The 20,619-nt window shown below is 57.8% G+C and overlaps 7 protein-coding genes across 7 annotated transcripts; 4 read left to right on the forward strand and 3 right to left on the reverse strand.

Annotated features, from left to right (window-relative positions):
• The first annotated feature begins 119 nt into the window (after positions 1 to 119).
• On the forward strand, positions 120 to 3,864 carry ACRALDRAFT_1090987 (uncharacterized protein). Its single transcript, XM_071019542.1, has 3 exons — positions 120 to 1,066; positions 1,125 to 3,378; positions 3,466 to 3,864. The coding sequence occupies exons 1-3, from the start codon at positions 255 to 257 to the stop codon at positions 3,640 to 3,642; spliced, it is 3,243 nt and encodes a 1,080-aa protein (XP_070879481.1). The 5' UTR covers positions 120 to 254; the 3' UTR covers positions 3,643 to 3,864.
• Positions 3,865 to 4,186: 322 nt separating this feature from the next.
• On the forward strand, positions 4,187 to 6,331 carry ACRALDRAFT_2024434 (uncharacterized protein; the record flags this gene model as incomplete). Its single annotated transcript, XM_071020222.1, has 3 exons — positions 4,187 to 4,695; positions 4,759 to 6,085; positions 6,164 to 6,331. 3 exons carry the CDS (start codon positions 4,187 to 4,189, stop codon positions 6,329 to 6,331), a joined length of 2,004 nt encoding a protein of 667 aa, XP_070879482.1.
• Positions 6,332 to 6,515: 184 nt separating this feature from the next.
• ACRALDRAFT_1078830 (uncharacterized protein) lies at positions 6,516 to 8,069 on the reverse strand (the record flags this gene model as incomplete). The annotated part of the gene is made up of 1 exon (XM_071018820.1): positions 6,516 to 8,069. The coding sequence occupies one exon, from the start codon at positions 8,067 to 8,069 to the stop codon at positions 6,516 to 6,518; it is 1,554 nt and encodes a 517-aa protein (XP_070879483.1).
• A 355-nt stretch (positions 8,070 to 8,424) lies between these two features.
• ACRALDRAFT_1073696 (uncharacterized protein) lies at positions 8,425 to 10,051 on the forward strand. Its single transcript, XM_071018135.1, has 2 exons — positions 8,425 to 8,667; positions 8,744 to 10,051. The coding sequence occupies exons 1-2, from the start codon at positions 8,607 to 8,609 to the stop codon at positions 9,889 to 9,891; spliced, it is 1,209 nt and encodes a 402-aa protein (XP_070879484.1). The 5' UTR covers positions 8,425 to 8,606; the 3' UTR covers positions 9,892 to 10,051.
• A 775-nt stretch (positions 10,052 to 10,826) lies between these two features.
• ACRALDRAFT_1078828 (uncharacterized protein) lies at positions 10,827 to 12,486 on the reverse strand. Its single transcript, XM_071018819.1, has 2 exons — positions 11,588 to 12,486; positions 10,827 to 11,535 (listed from the first exon to the last, which is right to left on the reverse strand). Exons 1-2 carry the CDS (start codon positions 12,122 to 12,124, stop codon positions 11,059 to 11,061), a joined length of 1,014 nt encoding a protein of 337 aa, XP_070879485.1. The 5' UTR covers positions 12,125 to 12,486; the 3' UTR covers positions 10,827 to 11,058.
• A 575-nt stretch (positions 12,487 to 13,061) lies between these two features.
• ACRALDRAFT_1059736 (uncharacterized protein) lies at positions 13,062 to 16,278 on the reverse strand. The gene is made up of 5 exons (XM_071016091.1): positions 15,935 to 16,278; positions 15,708 to 15,842; positions 13,975 to 15,626; positions 13,835 to 13,919; positions 13,062 to 13,778 (listed from the first exon to the last, which is right to left on the reverse strand). The coding sequence occupies exons 1-5, from the start codon at positions 15,985 to 15,987 to the stop codon at positions 13,610 to 13,612; spliced, it is 2,094 nt and encodes a 697-aa protein (XP_070879486.1). The 5' UTR covers positions 15,988 to 16,278; the 3' UTR covers positions 13,062 to 13,609.
• Positions 16,279 to 18,221: 1,943 nt separating this feature from the next.
• ACRALDRAFT_1026683 (uncharacterized protein) lies at positions 18,222 to 20,184 on the forward strand (the record flags this gene model as incomplete). The annotated part of the gene is made up of 4 exons (XM_071014799.1): positions 18,222 to 18,915; positions 18,984 to 19,387; positions 19,467 to 19,947; positions 20,036 to 20,184. 4 exons carry the CDS (start codon positions 18,222 to 18,224, stop codon positions 20,182 to 20,184), a joined length of 1,728 nt encoding a protein of 575 aa, XP_070879487.1.
• Between the last annotated feature and the right edge of the window lie 435 nt (positions 20,185 to 20,619).

The following is a 20,619-nucleotide window of genomic DNA, read 5'->3' on the forward strand; positions in this document are numbered from 1 at the left end:
GAGACCCCACTCCACTCCCCCTGGGTCCCTCAACTTGTTGCCCCTCAGTCGTGTGCATTATTTTGCATTATTTTCTTTGTAAACCTCCCATTGTCTTCATACCCTCATACACCAGTTCCCTATTGTCCATATCCCTGGGCACTCAGCTTAATACTACTCCGAATTCCCTGGGACCCTTCTTTTGATTCGGAGTCTTTTGCATCCGTCTTAAAATAACGAGACTTCCTTCCCAAGTGTGCATCTCGGCCAGGTGGATGCTCTCACTCTCAAACCTCCGTTCCCTAAACACCCCGCAACCCGCCATCATGGCCCCAGCAGAGCGGCCCAGCCCTCGATTCCGCAAGGTACAGAGCTTTAAAACAGAATATGCACCATGCAACATCAGCCAATATGTGTCGGAACGCAGCGGGATGCAAGTCATCGTGGCCGACCTTAAGGGTCCCAAAGTGAGCGGTTACTTCACCCTGGCCACGGAGATCTTTGACGACTCGGGCGCGCCTCATACGTTGGAGCACCTCGTCTTCATGGGCTCCAAGAACTACCGCTACAAGGGCCTCCTCGACAAGCTGTCGTCGCGCGCCTACGCGAATACCAATGCATGGACCGCCACAGACCACACCGCCTACACTCTGGAGAGCGCCGGCTGGGAGGGTTTCGCCCAGATCCTTCCCGTCTATCTCGAGCATATCGCCGTCCCCATCATCACCGACGAGGCGTGTCACACCGAGGTACACCACATCGATGGGGAGGGCAACGATGCCGGTGTGGTCTACTCGGAGATGCAGGCCATCCAGTACAAGAGCGCCGAGATCATCGACCTCGCCGCAAAGCGCCTTTTGTACCCCGAGAGCGTCGGCTTCCGCTACGAGACGGGCGGAATGACAGAGGCCCTGCGCAATCTCACCATCGAGAGGATTCGAGAGTTCCACCGGGAAATGTACCACCCGCGCAACTTGTGCGTCGTTATCGTCGGCGAAGCGGATCACGACAATCTGCTCGAAATTTTGGATGAATTCGAAGAGAGCATCAAGGATGACATTCCCCCTTTGGACGCCCCTTTCAAACGGTAAACTGTCTTTGGTGGCTGATTCGAATAAAACGCTTGCTAAAAGTTTCCATAACAGGCCCTGGATTGACTCTGTCCAGCCTCCGCCTCTCACTGAGACCAAAGTCGCGACGGTAGAATTCCCCGAAGCCGACGAATCGGTGGGTGAAGTGGTCGTCGGCTGGTTCGGCCCGAACTGCAATGACCAGCTGGAGACATCGGCCCTCAGCGTATTACAGACCTACCTGTGCGGTTCATCCGTCTCCATTTTGGAGAACGTTCTGGTCGAGACGGAGAAGCTCGCAAGCTCGGTGGCGTACTGGTGGGAATCGAGGCCCAATTCGGTCATCTGGTTTCAGCCCACGAGCGTCGCCACAGACAAGTTGGAGTTTGTCTACAAACGCTTGATCGCCCTGCTCAAGGAGGTGGCCGAGAAGCCGCTCGACATGGAGTACATGCTATCGTGCATCAAGCGGGAGCGGCGGCAGGTGAAGTTCCAGGCCGAATCGTCAGAGAGCTTCTTCTCCAACAACATCATCATGGACTACCTCTTCGGGAGCCGCGACGGATCCACCTTGGCCGACTTGAAGAGTTTGGCCGAGTACGACGTGCTCGAGACGTGGACAGACGAGCAGTGGAGAAGCTTTTTGAGAAAGTGGATCTCGGACGCTCACCACGTCGCCATCCTGGCCAAGCCGTCCATGAGCCTCGCCACGAAACTCACCGAGGAGGAGGAGACGAGGTTGGCCAAGAGGAAGGAGGAGCTGGGCGACGAAGGTCTCGCCGAGCTCGCCGAAAAGCTCGAGCTCGCCAAGAAGAAGAACGACGAACCGATCCCGCCGGAAGTGGTGGATCGCTGGCCGGTCCCCGGGACGGACTCGATTCACTTCATCGAGTCGGAGACGGCCCGCTCCGGCCAGGCCAGGAAGCTGGGTACCCTGGCCAACAAGGCGCAGCGCGTCATCGACGCTGCCGCGGCCGAGGGCGGCCAAAGCCCGCTCTTTGTACAGTTCGAGAGCGTGCCCTCCAACTTTGTCCACCTGACGGTCTATCTCGGCACGGGGCAGGTGCCGACCGCGGTCAAACCGCTTCTGCCCATCTTTAGCGACAACTTCTTCAACACGCCCATTATGCGCGACGGCCAGACAGTCAGCTTTGAACAGGTGGTCATGGAGCTGGAGGAGGAGACGATCAGCTACGGCCTTCGTTCGGCCAAGGGCATGGGCGACCCGGATAGTATCACGATCCAGTTCCAGATCGAGCCGGAGAAGTACGCCACCATCATCGAGTGGATCCGTACCATGATGTTCGACAGCGTCTTCGACGTGCAGCGGCTCAAGGCCGGGGTGCGGAAGCAGCTCGCGGATATCCCGGAGCTTAAGCGGGACGGGCGGTCGATGGCGTCCGAGGTGAACACGGCGATTCACATGAAGAAAAAGGCGTACGCGGTTTCCAAGCGCGCGCTGGTTCGTGCCGTGTACCTGCGGCGGGTCAAGAAGCTCCTGGAGACCGACCCGGACCTCGTGGTCTCGTGGTTCGAGCAGATTCGCAAGTCGCTCTTTACGTTCAACAACACGCGCGTGCTCGTCATTGCCGATGTGAACAAGCTCGAGAACCCGGTGGCGGCGTGGGACGTGCTAAGCAATGCGTTGACGCGGACGACGACGACGTCGTCGTCGTCGGGAGAGGCGGAGGGGGATCTGTTGCCGATCGTCGAGCCGCACCACCTCCTCACGGAAGAAGGGCGGAACCCCGGCTCGTTCGGAGCGGTGATCGTCCCGATGACGACGGTGGACAGCTCCTACAGCGTGAGCACGTCCAAGGGCGTCATCTCGTTTGAGGACCCGCGGATACCGGCCATCCTGGTGGCGGTGGGATACCTCGAGGCGGTGGAGGGCCCGCTGTGGTGCGCGGTGCGGGGACAGGGCATGGCCTACGGCGTCTTCTTCGGTAGGGACATGGATAGCGGCATGGTGCAGTTCCGGGTGTACCGGTCGCCGGACGCGTCCAAGGCCTTGGCGGCGTCCCGGGAGACGGTGCGAAAGATTGCCGAGGGAGAAGAACCCATTGACCGGCACCTCAAGGAAGGCGCCATTAGCCAGATTGTGGTGATGTTTGCGGAGGAACAGTCGACCATGGCGTCGGCGGCGAGCCAGAACTTTGTGCTCGGGGTGGTGCGCGGGGTCCCCCTGAACTGGCACAAGAAGATCATGAAGAGCGTGCGGGACGTGACGGACGAACAGATGCGAGAGGTTCTCAACGAGCTGATTCTGCCCGTTTTCGAGCCGGGGAAGAGCAACATTGTTGTGACGTGCGCGCCGATCCTAGAAGAGGTACGTTTGTTTTTCTGTCGTCCCTGAGAGTAAGATGGGTCCGCACGTTGAGGAAACGTCTGCTGACAGTGGATCCTTTCCACACAGAACATCGAAAAGGCACTCAAGGAGACGGGGTACAAGACGCAGGTGCGGCAGCTGGCCGACTTTCACGACGACTACGGCCTCAAGGCCAAGGAGGGCGAGGAGGAGGATGATGAGGACGATGAAGACGAGGGAAGTGGGGACGAGTATACTGGCAGCAGTGGCTCAGACTCTGACTAGACAAGACTAAGAGGGGCTGAAGAACATGGGATAGAGCAGAAGTCGTTATACGAGTAGTAGTAGTAGCAGCATTATTAGCATTACTATTGTACGCCTGAGATGTCCCTACAAGGGCAGAAGCCGGGGAAAAGAAAAGAAAAATGAAAAGAAAGGCCCTAGAAATCATTACTACACTGCAGGCATGCTAGTATATATTTTGTTTCTGTCCTCAATGGGACGTACGCCTCGAGTTTTCCGTGCTGGTTTGTATGATGTACGAATCGAGGAGTGAACGTTGTCGAGATGGCCCCTGAAATACAGCGTCCCAACGGCCCAACGGTGGGGGTAAGGACCCCCACTGAAAGAGGTACAAAGGTACTTCCATGTGGGTCATCGGTATCGGCTACTTTACGCGCTTCTCACCACCTTACGCGTTGGACGCGTTTTCTCCCCACCTCGAATTTACAACCATGGTCGCTTCCCAACTTCACATCACCGGAGACCAAACACCAACCCCAACCCCTACACCGCGGCCAGCTCAATCGAATACGAACGGCATCCCATCATGTCCGAAGCAGAGGGAGAGCTCAATGAGCGCTTCACCTCGGGGACGGAACCCCTTGATCCCAGTGTGCTCGCCGAGCTCCAGTCGATCATGCGTCTCCACGACGTCTCGGTCGAGGACCTCTTCTACAAATGGGAATCGTACTGCATCAAGATGGACTATGACGCCGCCACCCTCTCCCTCGACCCCGTCCGTGGCTTCAAGCAGCATATACAGGATTCTCTGGAGAACGCCACTCGTGGGCAGCCGCAGACTCAGGTCAAGACGAAGACGGAAAGACGGTCGGGAGCTACCCCGCGTGCTCCTCGCGGCGACGTCTTTGCCATGCTCGACGGACTGGTACCCAATACGCCCGGCTCTGGGTCAGGTACCGGTAGGCCAAGCAAGAGGAGGAATCTGAACCCGTACGATACGCCGTCCATCTCCCGCGTCAAGGGTGATCTCGTCGGTAGTTCGCCCGATTACAAGACGCCGTCTCGGATGGAGGAGCAGCTGAACGCTATGCAGTCGTGAGTCTCACTTTTTTGTCTTTGGGTTTGTTCCCAACCCAGGGCTAACGCTGGAGTTCGCAGCCCGTCATCATTCAACGACCGGTCCAACCCCGGAGAGGTCCTCGAAGTCCTCAACGACCATCTCCAGGCACCGGAGCCGCCGATATGTCCCTACCCCGAGTCGCGCATCAAGTTGACCGCCGCCTCCGACCAAAAGAAGCTCGCCTACAAGCCCTTGGCCATGAAACTATCCGAGGCCTCCGAGATCCTCGACGACAGGATAGACGAATTCATCGAGTTGACCCTGCAATATCACAGCCTGGACCTTTCCGCCATCGGGAGCGCCGCCCACCAGAGTCCCAACCCCGTCATCGCTGTCGGCCGTATCGCCTCCGATTCCCCCGAGGGCAAGCTCAACGCCGCCTCCCTCATCCTCGAAACGTCCCGCCGCACGGGCGGTGGCCAGCGCGTGGCCCTCGACATGACCAAGGTCCACCGTTTCAGCTTCTTCCCCGGCCAGATCGTGGCCCTGCGCGGCATCAACACGTCGGGCCACGCCTTTGTCGTCCATGAAATCCTCGAGCTGCCCATGCTCCCCAACGCCGCCTCCACGCGGGAGGCACTCTCTTCGCACCGCACCAAGCTCCGCGGCGACCCGGACGCCATGGACTCGGACGACGCCGCCGATCCACCCCCCCTGAACGTCCTCTTCGCCGCGGGGCCCTACACAGCCGACGACAACCTCGACTTTGAGCCGCTCCACGCCCTCTGCAGCCGGGCCGCCGACACCCTGGCCGACGCCGTCGTGCTCGTAGGCCCCTTTATCGACGCGGAACACCCCCTCGTCGCCACGGGCGACTTTGACCTCCCCATCCCCGAATCCGAGCAGGACACGGCCACCATGAACACCGTCTTCCGCCACCTCTTCGCCCCGGCCCTCCACCGCCTCTCGGCCGCCAACCCCAGCGTCACCATCCTCCTCGTCCCGTCCGTCCGCGACGTGATAGACAAGCACGTCTCCTGGCCACAGGACGCCCCCGCCCGCCGCGAACTGGGCCTGCCGAAAACGGCCCGCTTCGTCTCCAACCCCATGACTGTCTCTTTGAACGAGACGGTCCTCGGCGTGTCGTCACAGGATATCTTGTGGGAACTCCGCCACGAGGAGCTCGTCGTTGCGCCGGCCCGCGACCCCGTCACACTCTCCCGGTTGTGCCGCTATCTCCTGGAGCAGCGCCATTACTTTCCTCTCTTCCCCGCCACCGACCGTTCGAGGTTGCCGCGGACCGGCACGACCGAGGCGGTTCCGCCCGGCGCCATGCTCGATGTGAGCTATTTGAAGCTTGGTGAGATGGTCAATGTGCGGCCGGATGTGATGATTATCCCGAGCTTCCTTCCCCCTTTTGCCAAGGTGAGTGTTTTTTTTTTCTTTTTTTTTTTTTTCCCTGTATGTATGTTTAGAACGACCACACTAACTCGAGAAACCCAGGTCATCGAGAGCGTACTGGTCATCAACCCGGGAACCCTCTCCAAGAGGCGCGGTGCAGGCACCTACGCGCGGATGGCGCTGTACCCCCCGTCCTTCGAAGAAGGCAGCGAAAGCTTGCTAAGCCATCGCGTCTTTGACAGGGCGCGCGTAGAGATTACAAGAATATAGAGGCTGGCATGCACGTTTTAGTAAGATCAGGAAAATAGGGTAGGCCGGCGTTTGGTTCGTCAGGTTGGTGTAATCGGGTATCTGGAATCAAAACAAGCGTCTTCGCCCGCTGGCATTGTTGTACATTTAGGATATTTGTCCCTTCCTCCATCTTAGACGAGAGACATGGGTGTTCCTTAACGATTCAGCGCACATCCACCCGTCGTCGCTTGTCACTCTCACGGTACCGGTCTCGGTCTCTATCGGGAGACGGACTGCGTTTCCGTCGGTCCCTTTCCTCCCGCGAATCCCTTCTCCGTCTAGGAGATCGTGACCGTGACCGTAACCTCGACCTCGATCTCGATCTTGACCTGCCTCTCCGCCTATAACCCGCATCTGGACTGCGATCCCGAGGGCGGTAGCTGTCCCCTCGACCCCCTCGATCCCGACTCCGGCTTCTGCTCCGCCGCTCCCGACCGCCAGTCACACTCCCCTTGCGCTCCCCCAACGGGATAGCATTGGCCCCCTTTCCACTCCTATCCCCGCCACCACCACCACTACCGTCAGGCCGGAACCGCTCATCAACATCGCCAAAGCGGCCGTCAAACCGGCCCTGGTTCCTATCCCTGTCCCTCCCGCGCCACTCGTCGCTAAAGTCGCCCCAGCGGCCGGTATCCTCCGTCTTGAGGTCCTTGTACTTGGAGGCGCCCTTGCGGCCCAGCTTGGTCATGTCCCGCTTCTGGAGGTATTCGGGGAGGACGCTGCGGTCCTTGATCTCGTCGGCGATGCGCGCGCCCATGAGGTCGCGCTTGTCGAGCCCGTGCGCGGCCGCCTCGTCGGAGAAGAAGGCGCCCTTGTGGAAGTATCTCTGCATGTAGCCCATCTTGCCGCGCGACTCCTTCTCCTCGCGCTGGCGGGCAATCTTTTCCGCGTCCTCGGCGTCGCGCTCCTCCTGCGTCAGCGCGTCGCGCCGTTCCCGCTCGGCAATCTCCGCCTCGCGCTCCGCCAGCCTGTCGCGCTCGCGCTTGATGCGTTTCAGCTCGCGGAGCCGCCACGCGGCCTCTTCGGCTTCCGGGTCGAGTTCGTCGGTGGTGTCGACGTCGGCGTCCGAGCCGGCGTCGGACCCATCGCCGCGCAGCGGGTCCGCGTCCTCCCAGTGCTTTTTTGTCCGGCCGGCGGCCCGTTCGGCCAGGTCCTTCTTGATCTGCTCTTCTACGAGGGCGTCGCGTTCGGCTTGTCGTCGGGCTTCTTCGGCTTTCCGTGCTTCTTCTTCGGCTTCGGCGGATTGGGCGGTGGTGGATGCGGTTTTCCCTGCGGCGGCGCGTTGGTTCTTGGGGATGAATTTCGGGCGGAGCATGAGGCGTCGCGGGGCTTCGTCCTCGCTGCTGCTCTCTTCTTCCTCCTCGTCGTCGCTATCTGATTCTTCTTCGTCTTCTTCATCTTCCTCTTCCTCTTCTTCCTCGGTGACGAATCCTTGTTCGGCCGCGAGTCGTTCTGCTTTTTCTCTGGCTAGCCTCTTCTCTTCTTGCGACTGGGCTTCCCGCTGACGCTGGGCGAGGTCGACGTTCCGTAGGTTGCTGCTAGCAATCCTGCCTGCACTTGTAGCTTTGGGAGGCGGAGGAATGGTGCGTTCCTCGTCGGCTTGGATATCTTCGCTGGCAGCATCGTCGTCGGACGACGAGGATTCGTCCAGGGTGGGTTTGCCCGGTCTGTGGCGAGCCGGTCTCACCGGGTTGGCTGTCATGCGTTTGGGAGGCATGGTTGAAGAGTGCCAGGTGTAGCGTATTAGGGGATGTGCTGGCGTCCGACGTGGTGAGGTGAAGTTATGGATTGAGAGATGAAGAAAGAATATCAAGCTCATCGACTGAATGATGCGGCTGGGCATGGCTTAGTAAGTTGAGCTAGGTACGTACCCACATGCCCCATAAAATCTTATCTTTTATCTCTTATCTTATCTTACAGTGTAAACACAGTATCTTATTCCCTTTACACAAGATACGTACCTACCCACCGTCCGTGCCCCACATCCCGGCGTCCCCCGCAATATCTCCCCGCTGGTTCCTCGGCTTCTCTTCACCTGCTTCTTCTGTTCTGCCCCAGCTCTAAGCGGGTATCCAATTCCGATTAACCGCAGTCTTATCTACTCTTGATATCGTTCGAGAGGTCTCCTTTCAGAATCCTCGCCATGTAGTCGATCAACCATCTTCAGCAGCGACAAGTTCTCTGTTCTTGTTCTGCTGTTACGTCTTCACCAATTTCCCTTCGACCTTCATCAAGTAGACAGACACAGTTCAAAATGGTCGGCCCACCTCCCTTGAAGGACGTCAAGGTCCTGGAGTTTGGCGGTCTCGCGCCGGGTAAGAATCAGTCCGAGAACTACACGCACCCTGTACCTGTACCCGACTTGCTGACGCTTCCTCCCTCCCCTGCCAGGCCCCTTTGCTGGCATGCTCCTCGCAGACGCCGGCGCCCACGTCCTCCGTGTCGACCGCGCCGTGCCAGGCCAAACCCACTCCCCCTCCGGCAAGGCCGTCCCCACCGAGGACATGCTCACGCGCCACAAAGCCTCCATCGCCGTCGATCTCAAGACCCCGCGGGGCGTCGCACTGATCCGCGAGCTCGCCGCCGCCGTCGACATCCTGATCGACCCTTTCCGCCCCGGCGTCCTGGAGAAGCTGGGCCTCGGCCCCTCCGAGCTCTGCGCCATCAACCCGCGCCTCATCTACGCCCGCATGACCGGGTTCCGCCGCGACGGCCGCTACTCCGCCATGGCGGGCCACGATATCAACTACCTCGCCGTGTCGGGCGCCCTGTCCCTCCTCGGCCGCGACGGCGAAAAGCCGCACCCGCCGTGGAACATCCTCGCCGACTTTGCCGGCGGCGGCGCCACCCTCTTCCAGGGCGTCCTCCTCGCCCTCGTGTCTCGTCAGTTTACCGGCCGCGGCCAGGTGGTCGAGGCCAACATGGTCGACGGCGCCTCGTACCTCGCCACTTTCCCTCGTTTTGCCCTCAAGACCCCGCTCGGCGACAAGGGCCGCGGCCGGAACCTCCTCGACGGCGGCTGCCCTTTCTACGACACCTACGAGACCCGCGACGGTCGCTACATGGCCGTCGGCGCCCTCGAGCCGCACTTCTTCGCCATCCTCCGCAAGGGCATGGGGCTGGACAGCAGCTGGGACACGCGCCGGGATGACCAGGCCAATTGGCCCGAGCTGCGGGACCTCTTCACCCGCACATTCAAGTCCAAGACGAGGGACGAGTGGGAGGCCATCTTCGACGGCACCGACGCCTGCTGCACGCCGGTGCTGGAGTACGCCGAGCTCGAGGCCCAGGCCGACCGGGAGGGTGACCAGAGACCTGCCGTCACCTTGCGGGACACGCCATGCTTGGCCATCGCCGAGGGCGTCAAGGACCCGTCTATCCAGGGACAGGGGGCCGGACTGCCTGGGAATGGATACGTCGGCATCCCCCTGAGCCCCGGCGACGGGGGCGAGGCTGTATTGCAGAAGTGGCTGGGCTGGACTAGCGGGAAGAACTATGATGTGGAGAAGGGTGGCTTGGTTTTGAAGTCCAAGTTGTAAATAATTTAAAACCGGCGTGTAAGATTCATGTTCTAGCTTGTTGGGTTTCAGAGCTATTTTCCCGCCTTTTCGTCGTCGCCGGGATATTAAGGTATTGCCGTGGAGCGCTTTCTCTACGCGTCTCTATCTCGTCCGGTTGCCCGTCCTCAGCTCAACAACCTCGCCGTCCCGGACCCTTCTCGTCAGCTGTCCCTTTCCCTCCAACCATCAGATCCTCTGTTTTAGATATGTAGGTGGTTGCGACTTGCTGTAACAGCGTGCTCTGGACATCTGATCAGTACAGTACCAAGGGAGGATCTGGAGGAGCAGGTTTCTTTACCGACTGTCCTGTGGTGGCGCATCATTCATTTGACGGACTTGGTGGAGGATTCGGTGGAAGTTGGGGAGAGGGAGGATCTGGTAGTGCTTCGTACTCCATGTTTGGTTTAGTCCTGTCCTCGTCCTCCTTTCTCGGGAGACAAGTCTGGGTCTTGTTGATTCCCTGGCTTTTATGATGAGACGAGGACTCGAATCTGAGGAAAGATAGGTTTTATCCCGTAGAACAATAGTAGGGGAAAGACGACCTGAAGACGCCCTGTTGAGCTGCGCCTCTTGTATTTCTCTTCTCCTTGCCACCCGCCCCCTTTTATCTGGACTGCCCACTCCTCCTCCTCTCATTCTGCACGAACCCTTCCGCAGCTTACCGTAGAAGAAGAAAATTTTGCAATCTGACAGTAATATAGGACCGTGACGACCATTGTGTTCCTTTCCTTACTTTCCCCATGCTGCAATGGGCCGCTCTCGGGCCGTGGATGCTGCCATACCTTTTCCTTTGCATAGGCGTGGATAGGAGATGGGCTGTGGCGGACCGACGGAAGACGTGACACCGTCTTGTCACCCGTCGGATCCAGAAGGCCGGGATACAGTTTGAGGGGATGGCATGATGGAGCCAGATTCGAGTTTGCATTTTGCTTTTCTTCGATTCGTTTACATTAGCATGAAGCTCAGAGGAATCTTTCTTCCTCTAGTTGCCTCGTTATATGTCTATATATGTTCCACGATATATCACTCATGCAGCAGTGGCTAGAAACGGCGGGGCAGGGGAGAAGAACGGAGAAAGATGAGAAAAATGAAAAAAAGAAGAAAAAAAAAAAAAGAGAAGAAAAACAAATGCACACAAAACGCTGCTCAAAGAGTCCTCGAAATACCCGGCACAATACCGTCCAAAATGTCCAACAACTCCTCCCAAACCCGGACCTGCATCACCTCTCCCTCGTCACCGGACATGATGGGCGGGAAATCAGCGACGAGCCCGTCGTTCATGAAACGGCCGTGGGTGGCGGTGGCCTCGTCCGACTCGTCGCTCAAGGCGGCGGCCAGGAGGGTGCGGGCGCCCATGTCGGAGGACCGGCCCAGGAGCATCATGGCGGCGTTGAAGGGGATGCTGAGCGGGAAGGGGACGAAGCGGAAGAGCTCGGTGCGGCAGACGCCTGGGTGGAGGCAGTTGATGACGACGTCGCCGCGGCCCGAGGCGCGGGCGGCCACGGCGAGGTGCTTGGTGGCGATGACCTGGAGCAGCTTGGTGGTGTTGTAGCGGTCGATGAGGCTGCCGGATTCGTTGAGGGTTTTGAAGATTTCGCTGGCGGTTCGTTCTTTGAAGAAGGACTGGGCGGGGGTCAGCTGTGTCGTAGAGAGACGAGAAAAAGAAAGAACGTACGAGGAAGGCCCCGAAAGAAGCCGTGACGACCAACCGCGGCGTAACGCCAAACTTGCGCCCCGTCTCCCGGAGGACGGGCAGCATGAGGATGTTGAGCAAGAAGGTGCTGATGACGTTGACGGCCAGCTGCATCTCCCACCCCCCGGCGGATTCGGCGCACTGTTTGGTGGTGGCAGCCATGCTGGCGTTGGCCATGAAAAAGTCGACACGGTCGAGTTCCTTGGCCGCGCGGGCTGCGAAGGCCTTGACGTTTTCAAAGTCGGCCAGGTCGAGGTGCCAGACCAGGACCTCCGTGGCAGGCTTGGAGGGGGAGGAGGAGGAAGAAGATAAGGACGACAGGATGTCCTTGCGGGCGACTTTGGCCTTTTCGAGGTCCCGGCAGGCGAGGATGACGCGGGCGCAGCCCAGTCTGGCAAAGTAACGGGAGGCTTCGAGGCCCAGGCCGATGTTGGAGCCGGTGACAATGGCCGTCTTGCCCGTTAGGTCGGCATCGGGGACCGGGATGGTCTTGAATTGGCTGAAGACTTGGGAGAACATGATGGATGGCGGTGGAGATGCGAATTGAAACGAATATGGAAATGGAATGTAGTGGTTTCGAGGATAAGAATGATGAGGCTGAGGGGGTTGAGAGCGAGGTTGAGGAAGTCGAGGGTGTCGAGGGAGTCGAGGGTGACGATGAGGACGAGAGAAGTACTCGATACTTCCAAGCGAGTTTGAATGGTCCCAATTATCCCTAGTTTGGCAGACTGAGAACTTGCTGGTGGGTGTGAAACGGAGAATGGAAGTCGAAGCTGTATGATATATACCAGTCAGTTAAACTCCGTCTCTGACCCAAGATGAAGGTGTTGAATTCCGTGAAAGGTGAGAGGTGAAGGATGGCGGATCACAGATGGAGTCGCATCACGTCGATGATACCTGAAACCGGTACCGGTACGGTACGAAGAACGAAGTACGGTACCTACTCCTGATACTCCCTCCACCCACGTGGTCTCCACCATCATCTTCGAATTCCAATTCTCTTACCAACTCGTGTACTCGTGTAGGTACTCGTACTTTTCCTCATAACAAGACTCTGCGACGCCGAAACGGAGATTGTGTCTCATAAAGCGACCACTAAACCCATTGACAGAGCAACATATGGAGGGAAAAATAAATAAATAAAGTAGATGAAGAATAGGGGAATGCATACACGTACGTTGTACACCTAAAGACGAGTCCTCGTGCATCAACTGCAGCTTTGACTGGCTACGGCGAATCGACAAGACGGGCAGACCGATGATCCACTGCGCCACCGACCTTGTCGCTGGGACATCCATTCTAGGTACTGAGTACTACGATGTACGTGTACTGTCGCCATGTGAAGATATGCCGGGATCCGTGTTTCGGGAACACTTCCGTTCTTACACCATTTCCCCACGGGGATATCCACCCTCTTCGACACAATTGAACTGATATAAAGCGGGAGACGTCTGTCGGTGGAAGAGATCAATAAGAGAGTGGCTAGATCTGACCCGTTTCTCTTGTTTGTTTGCTTCTCGTCTCTCCTCCCGGTTTCCGATGGGCATCTGCAGACAACGAGAGAGGGTCGTCGCAGTTGGACGTCGCAAACGTTGTGTAATCTTTCCCGTCCCGTCCGTCTCAACCATCCAGAGCGTGAGCTGTACAACCAATTGATTACACGTTGGTCGTGGAAAGAAGGGGGAAAAAGAAGAAAGAAAAAGAAACAGAACAGAAACTTGTTGCCCCGACTGACCTCAACCCGTTATACAACCCGTCAGTCTGCACTCTTGTCATTGAAATGTCAACTATCGCCGTGATGCAAACTAGACGCAAAATGAAGAAAGAAAGGACAACTCAGGGTGGTGAAACAAGAAAATAGTAATAATAATAATAATGTTATTCTTCCTCCCATTCTCCATCAACTCGTATCTGCATCGCCTCCACAGGGCCCATGTCGTCTACAGCGTCTAACTCTGCTCGAAGCCTCGCGCGTGCTTCGCCGTCTGGTGGCCCGACTGGCTTTTATTGCACCTGGCTGACAATCTCGCTGGCCCGCGACAACGACTCGACCATTTGCTGGCACTCCTTCCTTCGGCGGACGGTAAAGTCGCTCTCCTTGAGCAGATCATCCAGCGTGTCGCTGCGGTACATGTACTCCAGCAGCTCTTTTTGCATTTCGTCCTTGGTGAATCTGCGGTGATTTGTTAGTCGTCTTCTTATGGTGATTCTCGGGAAAAAAAAACCTACTGGACAAGGTTCAGCATAATCGCCTTGGGCACCATATCAATCATGGTCCTCTTGACAATGTTAAAGTACGAAGAGATGAGCAGCTCTGCAAAGACAAACGTTAGCAATCCCCCAATGGATTCCATGCCGTGCTTACTTACTGATCACCTCGACCTCAATGTTCTCGCGGTCCGAAAGCGTGCCCGACGCCTTCAGCATCGGCGGCGGCGCCTCCATCGCCGCCGCCTTCTTCTTGTTCTTGGCCGCGAAGAAGCTGCCAAAGAACCCCGCGTTGGAGCTCTCCGGCTCGGGCACCGCCGGGCTCGCCGCCCGCGGCGTGCCGCCCGGTAGCGGCTTGCCCGTCTTGGGATCCACCTGCACCGGCTTGGACTGGTTGTACCTCTCGTTGACGAGCGCCATGGCCCGGTGCCCGTTGAGGAAGTCCGGGTGGCCCGTGTTGATGTAGCACGCCTCCATGGCCACCAGGTCCCTGACCAGCTTGTTGGTGGGCTCCATGGCCTTCTTGAAAAAGGAGATGACCACGGCGTGCACCTTCTCCTTGAGCTGCGGGTACCTCTTGTACAGGCCCTTGGCCAGGAGCTGCGTGAGGATCCGCACCAGCTCGTCGTACACCAGCGACACGCACTTGAGGCTGGGGTCCTCCAGCCGCTTGATCTGCTGCTTGACAATGAGCTCAAACGCCGTCGTGCCGACAAAGAGCGCCGGCGACGACCCGGACGAGTTGTACAGGATCGTCCGGATGTCGACGTCCCGGACCACGTCGAACGGGTCCACCGCCTTGATGCCGTTGGAGTAGAGCTCGTGGAAGACGAAGCTGATCCGGGCGCCGCCCGACAGCTCGGTGCTCGAGAGCTCCGTGTTGTTGCCGTCCAGCACCGTCCGCCACTCGTTGGTAAACTCGGTGATGATGTTGAGCACAATGTTCCCGCTGTTGCCCAGCATGCTCGGGCCCAAGCTGTCCAGCTCCGCCGTGTATTTCGACAGCGAGCTCGAGATGCGCGCCTTGATCTCGGGAAGCGTCTGTTTGATGTGCATCATGAGGATGAGGTTGAGCTTCTTGGCCAGGTACGGCGTCCCACAGTACCCGCTCTTGTTACGGTAGGCCTTGTGGTTCTCGAAAAAGTTCTTCTCCGCCTCGAGCGCCACGCCGATGGGCTTCTTGTTGTCAATGTCCCGCTGGCCGCGGTTCACGACGGGGACGTAGCCGAGGCGCAGCGGGATGACCCGGCCCGCCAGGATATCCACGACGTCGGTTCCCTCGTCCATCAGGTCCACCTTGGTCAGGACGCCGATGGTCCTCTGGCCCTCCGGGTCGACCTCTCGCGCCAGCTTCAGGCCGTCCGAGTTGGCGAGGTCGATGTTGGCCGACGTGACGGCGAGGATGATGGCGTTGGGTTTCGAGATGTACTTGAGCACCATGTCGCGGATCTGCCTCTCGATGTCTCGGGGCTGATCGCCCACGGGGACCTTGGTCAGGCCGGGGAGATCGACGAGCGTGAGGGTGAGGACGTGGGGCGAGTAGACGCGAAGGTTGATCGGGGCGGCCGAGATGCCGGCGTTGCGGCCGACCTTGGCCTCGGTTTCCCGGCTGATCTCGTCCCGAATCTTGTTGAAGTCGTAGAACTTTTGCCCTGGGATGTGGAGGAACTCGCCCCATTCATCGACGTTGGCCGCCTTGTCGGTGCTGTTGGACACTTCATTTTCGACGCCGTTGGACTGTCCCGACGCGGGTCGGTTGATGAGTTGGAGAACAAGGGGTCGCCGCGTCACAATTCCGGAGCCTCGTGGCAAGCTGGGATCGACCACATGTTAGATGCACCGTAGAGAGGACAAAGAGGTGACGGGTACCATGTCATGGGTTGAGTTGACGTACAAGTCTCGGCCGACAATATTCTCCAGCACGGAACTCTTTCCGCTCGACTGACTGCCGACGACGGCGATTTGCGGGAGGTCGATGGGGTTGTTGACTCCGACGGTGGAGAAGACATCTTGGAGTTTATTCACAAGACTGTTGTGCACTGTTAGTCTGGGGAACAGCGGCCAGGGAGATGCCAGGTGCAGCATGCGGCGGTGATGGTGACGAGGCCGTTTGGGACGTACGTGATGAGGGCGGGGTCGGAAATGCCGCCATGCGGTGAGACGGTCTGGCTCATGTTGCCACGTATAATCTGCCCCTAGGGGGTAGGAAGACGGTTCGTTTCGCTTCTCGAGAGACCCCAGACGTAGGCTCCTTCTGTTTTTCAGGCTGACTGTTGGATCAGGGGGGGTGGCGCAAGTCGACGACGGTGGGATGAGCGGTCTCTGAACAGTCAGCGATTCGGTCTGAGCTGCAAGCTTCCTAGCTCTTGTTTTCAGGCGCTCGATACGACGGGGCAAAGGGTATGTAGGGAAAAGAGAAGTAGATATTGCGAAGATCGAAGGATGTGCCTGCCTTGGGCGGTGATGCTGAGCCTGGCGAGTCAAGTCTCGACCATGGCAACAATCACGAGCCTAACCAGACCGGGCCACGCACCTACCGCTACAGGGTCCCACTTATTGTCAAGCCACATTGTCGTCACGTTTACTGTGGCTCAACAGCCACAAAGTGGTGAATTGTGGCACTTTTCTTGTGTTCCGATTGGAGGACAAGCTGACACGTCGAATCATGCGGACCAATGACCAAAGGGGGAATGCGGCTGCCTGGGAGAGCCTCGTCACATATGCTTCTCAACTGAGGCGACAAGTTCTAGGATCTGCGTCCTGTGCCGTCTGGGAATCAGGATAATTTTTGGACGGTTACTTGGCCGGTTCTGTCGCAGCCTCGATAGACCTTGATCACAAGTGAAGCCATGACGTGCCTCGGTTACGATTCACGTACTCTACCGTACTGTGTACACCAAGGGGCAAGGAGCGGCCATGGTCATGAGGTTTATAGCGGCTGAGCTGGCAACTTGAACATGAACGACTAGTACTACTGCATGACAATGGGGCAGGCCACAAGGGGCACCCAGATACCGAAAGCCTCTCGGAAATCCGAGGCTTTCAAGAGAGGCATTGGTTGTAAGAATACTCGGGTCACAAATCATCCGAGGAACTCGGGAAAGGAACACAAATTCGTATCATTCAGACTCTCAGCTACTTGTAAGTACGAATATGGCCATGATGCTTACAAGTTAGAACCAGTTGAAAGGCGGTGCACACCGCTAAGACCAAGCTGCTGAACTAAGCATAAGAGTGGGTCAGTCAGAGCTCCCATTCCACAGCTCCGATTTCAACGGGGTAGGTACCTAGGTACTTGGAGCGAGGACGAGGACGGGTAAAAGTAGCAGTCCTGGCTTGAATGGTGTGAATGATGACGTCTAATAATACATGTAAACCACTCACCACAGACCTTGCCTTGTAGCAGTCAATACGTTTTAATGTCTTGGACAATAATTATTCTTTATTGTATTTACGAGAAAAAGAAGAAAAAAGGGCAAGACCAAGAACACAGTAAACATAGGTAATCCGTACATAAGTACCTACCTACCTAGGTAGTAAAGGCTCACATGGTACATGTAAGTACATTAGCACATCCTGGTACATTAGCGGCCCGATACCTGCCCGAACAAGTGAACCTATCAATGAAGCGCTCATATGGGAAAGTACCATCCCTCTATGCTCCGTAATCCGCGACTTCCCTCTTAACAACCACATTCAACCTTAGTACCACCCAGATGAACGCATCTTCTGTTCTTGACCGTTTTCAAACATAACACCTTCACATAAACCAACATAACCCATTCAGCCCGGTTGCTGAAGCACAACGCGTAACGCGTACCGCGTAAACAGTGAATCGAACCACTAACCACAGCCACTAGCAACCTCCCAGTTGCGTCGCCCTGTCTACTGTATCTACTCCATCTATCCCCTTCATCCCTCGCCGATAACTCTAGCTCCTACCTCTTTTCTTCGCCTCTGACCGCGGGATCCTCTTCCCGCGGTTGATGCCCTCCTAGTTTTCGACCTGGACTCCAACCCGCCTTCTTTCCTCCGCCATCCCAACGCCGAGCCTGACCCCGATCAGTCGCCGCCGACGACCTCGCCCGCCCCCCTCCTCTCTTTGCCGCCCGACACCCTCTCCCCATTGCCCACCATAAACAACGACGACGACGCTCGGCGTCTTTCGGGCCCGTCTTCCGCCTCGTCTGCTCGCCGGCACCAACCCTCGACTTCATCTGGAACGATAGCATCGGCCACGAACTCCCCGCGTCAGGCCTTGGGCCGTAGGCAGCGAGCCGATTCCGACTCGGACCAGGAACCCGACCCGAGTAGCAGTCTCCTCCCCTCCTCCCTCTCCGGCACCGCCGACCCCGCATCCCGTGCCCAGCAGCCCGTACCCCATCCCCGCAAGCGCCGCCGTCACGACATGCTCGCCGATGCGGAATCCAACGGCACCAGTGCCACCCTGGGGCGACAGCAGAACGCCTCCGACACCCACGCCCAGACTTCGCTCCAGCGCGCAACTTCCACTACTAATGGCATCCACAAGACCGCTGCCGCCTTGAAGGGCTCGACATCGTCGCTGGCACCACCGGACAAGTCGCCGGCCTCAGCCGTCTCGCCCGTCTACTTCGGCCACGACCGGGAGGAGGTCACACGCCTCCTGATCCAGACCCTGGCCGACATGGGCTACGAGTCGGCCGCCGAAAGCGTCCGCCGGGAAAGCGGTTTCGAACTGGAGAGCCCTACCGTGGCCGCCTTTCGGAACAGCGTACTCCAGGGCGCCTGGGCTGATACCGAGGAGCTCCTTTCCGGCGCCGTGACGGCCGGCGAAACGACCTCGCAGGGCAACGGGCTCGTTCTGGCCCCCGACGCCGATAAGACTGCTATGCGGTTTTGGATACGTCAGCAAAAGTTCCTGGAACTGCTGGAGAGGAAGGAGACGAGTCGGGCCCTTTTCACGCTGCGCAGCGAGCTCACGCCGCTGTATCAGGATCCTCCGAAACTGCATTTTCTCTCCAGTCTCCTCATGTGCCAGTCGACCGAAGACCTGAAGGCCCGGGCGGGATGGGATGGCGCCCAGGGGCAATCGAGGAAGACGCTGCTGTCGGATCTGTCGAGTAAGTGCATTCGAGATTTTCATTGTCCCGCGTATCTTGAGCAGCGCCGTCCTGACGTGCATGTTTAGACTGCATCTCGCCCTCGGTCATGCTCCCGGAAAACCGACTCGCCGTCCTCCTGCAGAAAGTGAAGCAGAGTCAAATCGATAGCTGTCTGTGGCACACAAACGCCTCGTCCCCATCTTTATACTCGGACCATTTCTGTGACCGGAATCAGTTCCCCACCGAAACCGCTTTGCAGCTCACCGACCAGCAGGGCGAGGTGTGGGGCGTCCAATTCTCCCACGACGGCCGCCGGCTCGCCGGCTTTGGCAGCGATGAGACCGTGACGATTTGGGGAGTCCCGTCTTTCAATGTCGTGCGGACCTTGGGGGATCACGTCGACGGCGTGGCCAATCTGTCGTGGAGCCCTGACGACTCGATGATTGTTACTTGTGCCAGGGATAGATATGCAAGGCTATGGAATGCCAATGTGAGTAGAGACAGACTTATCCCCTTCAACCCGTAACGCATGCGTTCGACCTACATCTACTCACACGAATCTTTCTCAGACTGGCGAGCTGCTGAGACGGCTTGATCGCTTCGGGGAACCCGTCAGTGGCTGCGTCTGGGCTCCCGATGGGCGGAGCTTCACCGTCAGCTCGTTGGACAAGCAGCACAGCATGCGGACCTATACGACCGATGGCGAATTGACCTGCGACTGGGGCAAAAAGCATCGAGTTCAGGACCTCTGCGGGTCGCCAGACGGCCGGTGGATTGTCTCCGTGGACGATCAGCAGACGATCCACGTATACAATGCGACGACCCGCAGTCTCGAGTTTGAGATGGAGATGAAAGCTCGGCCGACCTCGGTCAGCATAAGCGCAGATTCTTCACGCTTGCTGGTGAACAGGAAGGATGGAGAGGCACAGCTGATTGACTTTGCGACTCGTTCTGTGACCCAAAAGTTCCTTGGGCACACCGGCGGTGAATGCCTAATCCGCAGTGCATTTGGGGGTGCCAATGAGAGCTTTGTCGTCAGCGGCAGTGAAGGTTGGTTCAAGCCCTTTCATCCACTTTGATTCTTTCTTAGTTTCTTTTGCTTGCAGTGCTGGTTGCTAATGTCTCGTTCTAACATAAGACGGAAACATCCTAATCTGGCATAAAAACACGGGTGCCGTCGTGGAAAGGATCAAAGGACACGTCCCCCGGACCAATGCCGTAGTATGGAACCCGGTCGACCCGTTCATGATCGCTTCGTGTGGTGACGACGGTCGGGTCAAAATGTAAGTCTTCCCCCTCGCAGCTTGCCGCTGTTCTCCAGCGTATGCTCTGACACGACCACAGTTGGTCAAACGCGCAACGCGCAACGACGTTACGCCACAACCCATCAAGCTACATCCTCGATGACAGCCGTACACACGCAAGCAGTTAGGTGCCTCATGGCAGGCGACTGTTGGCGGTTCTACGGTCCTCCGTTTCCTTTTTGAGGCCATCAACACAAATCGACGAGGGTCTTTTCCTCTTGTTAAGCCTTTATGCCATCATCGGTAGAGTCGGTTTCTGGGACGCCGTGTTTTCCTACTTGTGGTGGAAACTTGTTTTTTCTCACGTCGCCCGGGAGTTTGCTGGCTGGCTCCGCTCGTACTTTGGCATTCCTTTGCGTGCTTCCAGACTGCAGACAGCTTTCGACTGGGAGAGACTGGGAAATTGGCTCGAGTCGGC

The sequence above is a fragment of the Sodiomyces alcalophilus genome (genome assembly GCF_042370955.1).
Source record: "Sodiomyces alcalophilus JCM 7366 unplaced genomic scaffold ACRALscaffold_1, whole genome shotgun sequence".
NCBI lineage: Eukaryota > Fungi > Ascomycota > Sordariomycetes > Glomerellales > Plectosphaerellaceae > Sodiomyces > Sodiomyces alcalophilus.